At 46.3% G+C, this 7,602-nt stretch overlaps 1 protein-coding gene across 3 annotated transcripts; it reads right to left on the bottom strand.

Annotated features, from left to right (window-relative positions):
• Nucleotides 1-2,285: 2,285 nt before the first annotated feature.
• S1PR1 (sphingosine-1-phosphate receptor 1) lies at nt 2,286-7,333 on the bottom strand. Of its 3 annotated transcripts, none has more exons than XM_067727059.1 (2): nt 6,602-7,333; nt 2,286-4,955 (listed from the first exon to the last, which is right to left on the bottom strand). In XM_067727059.1, exon 2 carries the CDS (start codon nt 4,790-4,792, stop codon nt 3,644-3,646), a length of 1,149 nt encoding a protein of 382 aa, XP_067583160.1. In that variant the 5' UTR covers nt 4,793-4,955; nt 6,602-7,333; the 3' UTR covers nt 2,286-3,643. The 3 variants fall into 3 exon arrangements, with proteins under 3 accessions (XP_067583160.1, XP_067583161.1, XP_067583159.1); XM_067727060.1 differs by lacking the exon at nt 6,602-7,333 and adding an exon at nt 5,968-6,595; XM_067727058.1 differs by lacking the exon at nt 6,602-7,333 and having other exon boundaries at nt 2,286-5,138.
• Nucleotides 7,334-7,602: the final 269 nt, after the last annotated feature.

The raw sequence follows: 7,602 nt of genomic DNA, 5'->3' as shown, positions 1-7,602 counted from the left end.
TAGGTTAAAAGTACTATAAAGAGTATTGGAACGGACATATATTTAACATAGGTCATGTTCAGAGGAGAAATTAATCCAATATGAAGATAAGAACCATTAAAATCTTTATGTATTTTTACATTGGGAAAAAATTAAAGATGCCATAAATGACAACTGTAGTGCTGGTACTACTGATATTACTAAAATAAAATAAAGTATCTAATTAGCATGAATGCAAAACTCCTATTCCTGTACATTTTTGAATTTATAATATCACTAAATCAACTTTTTTAAAGAGTTAATTTTTCTACTTATTAAGAGACTACAAAGGAAGAACAAGCATTGTCTTATATAAGATTTTTATTTGAATACTCTGTAAAATTATAATCACATTTAATGTTGTTGGGAAGAAAGTATTATTTGGTGTCATTTTGTAATTTTCCTGAATATTTATAAGCCATAAAGTATTGCTCTGGTTGTCTGTTTTCCTCCTCTTAAAAAAATCTCTACATGTTTTTATAATTTTTTAAATTAATTAATTAATTTATGGCTGCATTGGGTCTTCATTGCTGCGCAGGGGCTTCTCATTGTGGTGGCTTCTCTTGTTGCAGAGCACAGGCTCTAAGCACGAGGGCTTCAGTAGTTGTGGCCTGCGGGCTCAGTGGTTGTGCTTTGTGGGCTCTAGAGCGCAGGCTCAGTAGTTGTGGTGCACGGGTTTAGTTGCTCCGTGGCATTCTACATCGTTTTTAATTAAAACTTTAGGGAGTTTATTTTAGTATAAACATATACGTACTGAGGGCTTTTTTACTTTTTTCATCCTCAATTCTCAAAATATACTGAATTAAAACCAGATATTCATGTTGGGATACGGCCAAGGATTCCTTCATCTTAGCCATTGCTCTTGGCCAGAACTAGGACTCTGACCCGCATCTACCCAGGGAAACCACAGTCCACGACTGTCCAGTTGTCTTGGAATGAAATGCACTGTCTGGAATTTCCAGGAAGAAAACACATTTAATCATTGGATAACGTGCTCACAGGTAGGCAAGCGAGGCTGTGCTCCCTTGTCACTGATGAGCTCCCCAGTCCCCACCAAGGTCAACTGTCCCACCTCATTCTTCCCCACATCATGTGAGTCACTGCTGTGCTTATAAAGATAAGTCCAAGAGTACAACCACTTTATCTTCCATAGAAACACAAAATGGACACGCTTTTCCATTATGCTTGATTCTGTAATGAAAGGTCTAGGAAGTGAGTGTAACATGAATTCATTCCTTCCGCCTCAGCAGACAGATGGATAGAGACATTCCAGTTTGTTTCCAGTCTTTTGTCTTCGGAGCATTTTTGGCATTTCCTTCAGGAAACTGGAGGTTGTGACCTAAGGTTTCCTTAGTGAACATGCTTCTGTTTCCCACAGTTAACTTTACCCAGAAATGACATCTACTCTATTAGGTGAGGTTTATCTTCGTGTCCCAACTGTGTCCTGTGCATATTCAATGACACTTGAAAGCACAAATTCTGAAAGTTAACAATAGCACTGAAGAGGCAAACACACCAAAGTACTTCTATGTAATCCCCAATGAAGATGGTAATATCAAAACAAGAATTAAAAATTTTGTGAGGCTTGCCATTTTATAGACTAGGGATGTTAAAGCTTTCAGATACTACGAATCAAAAATTTTCAGATAAAAGATGTATGCTATTCAGCCAACATTCTACAACTTGTAACTTTATTCTAATGTACAGTTTTATATTGTTCAGTGGGTAGACTGGGAGAAGCCAAGACAATGTCCTGAAAGAATTAAGTAATTTAATATAATCTCCCATAGCCATATCCCCACTTCCCCAGTATGTTGATGGCAAGCCAAGAATGTAAGCTTCTAGGGATGGGTGTGAACCGACCATTGAGTGTCATAATTTAACTTTGATTTACAACCACATTGTTGTACATTATTTCTTTTAAAACTCATGTTTTAAGACGGAATTATTGTACTTAATTTAGTTTGGCTTGAATGTCATTTAAAACTCAAACAATTACATTTACTTGTCAATGTGGTATTTAGAAGCTGGTGGTTTTCATCTCATTCTTTACTACTCTTCAATGTTAAGTTATTGAAGTTTCTCTTCCTGAAAAAAAAAGAGTGGTTTCTAAACAAACCACATTCTTTTTTCACACCCTAGTTTATCAGGGTAAAATCCTCTAAAGAATAACAGAAATTTGCCTTTAACTGGTTCTGAAGAGGCACATAGTCAAATAGAATGTCTTAATAATTATTTTTTTTAAAAATGCTCTTCACAAAGGAATCTTTAAAAAAATCAGTTTATTAATGTTTAAAAGTTGATAAAGCTATGTGCAAAATGATCCACATTGTCAGAAACCTATTAAATACTATTTTTTTTTTTAAAAAAAGACATTTCTCGGTTTAATTGCACTGGAAACCACACTAAACAGACACCAATATATTTTTATTCTTTGTGACATTTATACACATCTTCAATTAACTATTTAATGTACTGAAAAACTTCTTATGTTCCCTATCAGTTAAAGTAATGCTTTAAGGGCACAAGAGGATGGTATTTTCTGAAGAAATACACATTCAATGGTGTTAACACAGGTTAGGAAAATCCAATAAAATGTTGAAACAAATACATTCAAAAATTATTAAAAAGTACTTTTAACACAACAAAATACAGCCATCCTGTTGGTTGAAATGATTCACACAACACTCTGAAAGAAACATCAACAAAAGTGCCGAAGACAGATGCTGTATTTGTTAGACAAATTCGTTAAGAAATCTTTCTTGGTTTACAAAGTCACCCCCAGTCAGTTTTCACCTTGTTTTGCTTGTTTGTTTCTCCTATGACACTAAGGATCCTGGCTGATGTCATTTAAATAAATTGGACTTCCTTATGCAGTTTTCAGCCATGATGGATAAGATACTGTAATACATTTCATTGCAAAAGTTTCTTTTTTTTAAAGTGACTGCAACTAAAATCAAAAACACTCATCCAGCTTACGTGGAAACTTTGGCTTCAGCAAGTGAAATTGCTTTACATTTCCAAACCATCTCCACCACAGTCTACCTGCTGGACACAGCCTACCTGCTACACATCATCAAGAAATGGACCGTGCCACACTCCCAACTCTGAATGCCAGGTAGTTAAAATATAAAGTAAAGGAATTCTGAGGAGGGGTGTGAAGGGGAAGGGAGGGTAGGATATGCAGAGCATACCTAGCAAAGCAGAAGTGCACACACTCACTTGGGCTGGAAACTAAAGTGAAAGAAAACATCTCCTCAAAGCTCCCGACAGAGACGCTTTCACACGGGGACATTAGTCTTTGAGGAGGGGCCAGATGAACCCTTCAGGAGCTTGACAATGCTAGACCTTTGGCTCAGTGCAAAATCAAAGCTCCAGCGAGGGGAGGAAATAGATTCCAGGCGAGGACCTGATCTCCACCCTTCCCAGTGCATTGTTCACAGGAACTAAGTCTACCCACCAACACCAGGCACCACCAGGCTGTTCTTAAGCTCCCCCTCCCTCCCTCTGGCTTGAGACAGCTCCTGCCTGGCAGCAGCGGAGGCACAGAGTTGTTGGGTTTTTTTCCAAACACTGGGGTGGTGGGCAACCATGCAAGCTCCCCATGGGTCAGCAGTTTTCACTTTTAGGAAGAAGAGTTGACGTTTCCAGAAGACATAATGGTCTCTGGGTTATCCCCATCATCCTTCTGAGGGTGGGAGGAGTTGTCTGACTTACTGCGGCTGAATTCCATGCCGGCGATGATGGGTCGTGTGAATTTGCCGGTGGAGTCTCCGCTGGGGCACTTGCAGCAGGACATGATCCGGACGAAGGCCCGACGCATCTCCTTGTTGGACAAAGTGTAAATGATGGGGTTGGTGCCAGAGTTGAGCACAGCCAACACCAGGAAGTACTCCGTTCTGAAGAGGATGTCGCAGGTCTTCACCTTGCAGCCCACGTCCAGCAGAAGCAGGATGAAGAGTGGCGCCCAGCAGGCGATGAAGACACCCAGGACGATAATCACGGTCTTGAGCAGTGCCAGTGACTTCTCAGAGCTGCGGCTGGCCTTCGAAATGTTCTTGCGGAAAGTCAGACGGCGGCTCCGAGTCCTGACCAAGGAGTAGATCCTGCAGTACAGGATGACGATGGAGAGAAGGAGCAGAGTGAAGACCGTGGTGCAGAAGAGGATATAGTGCTTGTGGTAGAGCGGCAGCACTGTGGAGCAGCTGGGCAGCGTGCTGATGCAGTTCCAGCCCATGATGGGCAGGCCCCCCAGGATGAGGGAGATAACCCAGCAGGCACTGATGAGCAGGAAGGAGCGGAACCTGTTGCTCCCATTGTGGAGTTTCATCTTCAGCATGGTGATATAGCGCTCAATGGCAATGGCTAGGAGGCTGAACACGGAGGCAGACAGGGCCACAAACATACTCCCTTCCCGCAGAAACCACTGGGCGGGGGTTAGCTTGTAGGTGGTGGCCCCAGACAAAAGCAGGTTGGCTGTGTAGGCCACTCCTGCCAACAGGTCTGAGAGGGCGAGGTTGCCAATAAAATAGTACATGGGTCGGTGGAACTTCTTGGTTTTCCAAATGGTCAGCAAAACAAAGATGTTCTCTAGGATGATAAAGCAGCAGATGAGAATGAACACCACTGAGATCAGTTTAATGCCGTTTTCCTTGTCCGCGCCGATATTCAGCTTTCCCGTGTAGTTATAATGCCGGACGATGATGTCGTAGTTGACATAGTCGGAGACAGAGCTGCGGAGGGCCTTGACCAGAGGGATGTTGGTGGACCCCATGATGCGCGCTGTCCCCAGGAGCCCGGGGCGGTACTTCTCCAGATGAACGCTAGAGGGCGAGGCGGAGAGAGCCTTCACTGGCAGCGGGGGTGGTTGAGCGAGAGAGATCCAGGCTTTTTTGTGCAGCTTTTCCGTGGCTGGAGAGGGCCTCAGAAACCGCAGCCTTAAACAAATCACAAAGAGAGAGTCAGGGAAAAAGCCACAGCACACTGGCGTCATTCATTCTAAGGAAGGTACTGCTCCAGTTTTCTTGTTGATTTGTTTTAAAGAAACTTGGGGAGAGTGCAGGAAGAAGGATTAAAGAAAACAAAACAAAAAAAAAAATCAAACTCTCATTTCTTGCAAAGAAAAAAAAAAAAAAAAGGAAGAAGGGGAAGAAAGAAAGGGAGAAAAAACAAAAATGTACCCAAACTGAAAACTCCGACGCGACAAGACGAAAATCGTCCCCTATGGTTACATCCACTTAAATGGAAATGGGAAAACTGGAAAAGTGAACCCCAGTTATCCCCACTCTTGTCTCCTCAACCCCCCCCACCCCCGCCCAACGCTGCTCCCACCCCACAAGGTTTCCAGCCGCAGTCGAAAGAGTCTCTGAAGCGTTCACCAGCTCGGCGGCGGGCTCACCACCAGCTTCTGGTCGCTCCTTCGAAGAGCCTCAACCGCCAATGTGAGGGCGGAGACGCACACCTCTGCCCTCCACCACCACCCAGCTAAAACCACCTCCTAATTGCCATGCAAGAAATTAGGTTTGCACGAAAACCATTTGACAGCGTCAGTCACTTTTTGGGCTCTATTAATAACTCTCTAGGAGCAGGTGTGCTTAGGGTCCGAAGGCGCAGCATGGTGTGGGCAGCCAAGCCCGCCCTGGCCTTGCGGTAAACAGGAAAGCTTAGCGCCTCCGTGAAGCAACAGCCTTTTCGTTCTTCTTCTTCTTCTTTTTTTTTTCCTGCGAGCCAGTGCAAGAAAATATAAAGGTACGCAGTGAAAATCATTCATAAGATATTGCAATAAATCCCAGAAGTGCCGTACATTCGTTGATTGCAAAAGGAGTATTTTTAGTTACTGTGGATATAGCCAAAACACGCACACAATAAGAGAAGTTAAACTACAAGTGATGAAAATACATGCCACTGCATTCCAAATTCCAAATGCCAAATTACTCTCCAGAAACTCACACAAACAGAAGTCTGTCGGTGCATTGCTAAGCTAGCGCGGGCAGTTTTATTCACTGCTCTTCCCCAACACGTTGCCTCCTCTCATAGAACTAGAAAGTGTGGGGGGAATGAAACGTGGCACTGGTGATCAGAAGTCTACCAGAGAGTTGTTGAAGTGTTTCAAGGTAACGTAGCAAATGCGATAAAAGTGGAGTCATCGAGGCGACAGCAATTCCAACAATTCCCAGGACTGCAGAGGCAGCTCGCGCCCAGTAGCTCCGCGTTTCCCTCATCTAATTCCACACCCCGCTCGCTCGCAGTGCAAGTTTAAGCCCTTACCCCACCTCCCCCGGTCTTTGTCTATAGGATTTCCCAGAATAAGCGCCTCTCCTCCGACCCACCACAGCTTCCGCTATCTCCCAACCCCAGACGGTTCTACAATGGGAACTTAACCCTTTCCCAAACTTTGTTAAGTCACAAGTGCGCCAAGAACAATCCGATCCGGTTGGTCTCCTTGGTAGCCCAGAGATGCTTGTTTTCAGCACCCAAAGACAGATGTTTTAAAAGTGTTCGTTTTGCTTCATTCCGGTTTAAAAATTTTGTTTCTGCCCCTGAAGACCTCCCGTCGCGATGCTCCTCCGCGCGCACTCCCTACCTGGCTCAGGCTGGACGAAGCTGCGTTCGGGGAGCTCCGGGTCTGCACGGCGCGCTCGGCATCTTGCTGCTGCCCCCGACTGAGCGCGCCGCGTTCTCAACTTACTCGAGTCGGGGTCCCCTCCCTCCGCAGCCGCGCACTCCAATGGCCAGCGCGCTCGCCGCGGCCCGGCCGACCGGTCAGCTGAAGTCGCCGAGCGCCCCGCTGAGGCTGAGTGGCTTCTTTAGGAAGAGACAGGGAGGAGTGAGTGCCTCAACCCCACACGCCCTCCGCCCGCGGCTGGGGGCCTCAGGATCAGTGCTGCTGAGACTCACTGTCCAGGAAAGATCTGGGGCAGAAACACACACACAAGAAGAACCCCGCCTTCCCCACAGGCAACCAAAAAAAGGAAAAAAAAAAAAAAAACCCGAAAAGGGGCGGAGCCTGGTGCCCCCAGGACTCTTAATGTATAAATCTCGGCCCTCGCCCTGCAATCCGCCGCTCCTGGGCGGTGGAGACCGTTCTCCCGCGCCTTAGAAAAGGGGGGAGGTGAAGAGCTGTTGGAAGCTTTTCTCCAGAAAAGTCTTAAGGGACAGAGGACGGCCTGGCGTGTGTAGTGCACCTCTCTGGTCCCCCAGCCCCGCAGCCCTTGGGGGATTGGAGTCCGGTGATTGTGGCCGGGCTCCGCCCTCCTCTCCGGCCCCGGCCGCGTCTGCGGAGGCAGGGGAAACAGGCGCCGCGACCCCGCGAGTCCCGGCTGCGTTCTGGGGGCGGAGAGGCTGGGAAGGGGCTGCCAGAGGTATGGAGGAGGCGAGCAGCCTGGGAGGGAGAATGGCCCGGGAGGTTCCTCCCCTTCTGCCCGCCTCCATCTCTCACCCCCATCCCGCTGCTGCCTTGAAACTTGCGGTCTGAGGGGCAGAAAGTGGCTTTCTCGGGGCGCGCAGTGAAATGGGCCAGCTCCGGGCGAGGTGTTGGGCGGGGGTTCCCCTCACTCAACTGGGTGCAAAATCAGGCCTTGTGTC

The sequence above is a fragment of the Pseudorca crassidens genome, chromosome 2 (assembly GCF_039906515.1).
Source record: "Pseudorca crassidens isolate mPseCra1 chromosome 2, mPseCra1.hap1, whole genome shotgun sequence".
In the NCBI taxonomy this organism is placed as follows: Eukaryota; Metazoa; Chordata; class Mammalia; order Artiodactyla; family Delphinidae; genus Pseudorca; species Pseudorca crassidens.
This window is presented reverse-complemented; position numbering and strand designations above follow the sequence as displayed.

Excerpts from the sequence above, each read along its gene's own strand:
- S1PR1 (XM_067727058.1), bottom strand. The coding sequence starts at position 5,011 with ATGACGCCAGTGTGCTGTGGCTTTTTCCCTGACTCTCTCTTTGTGATT.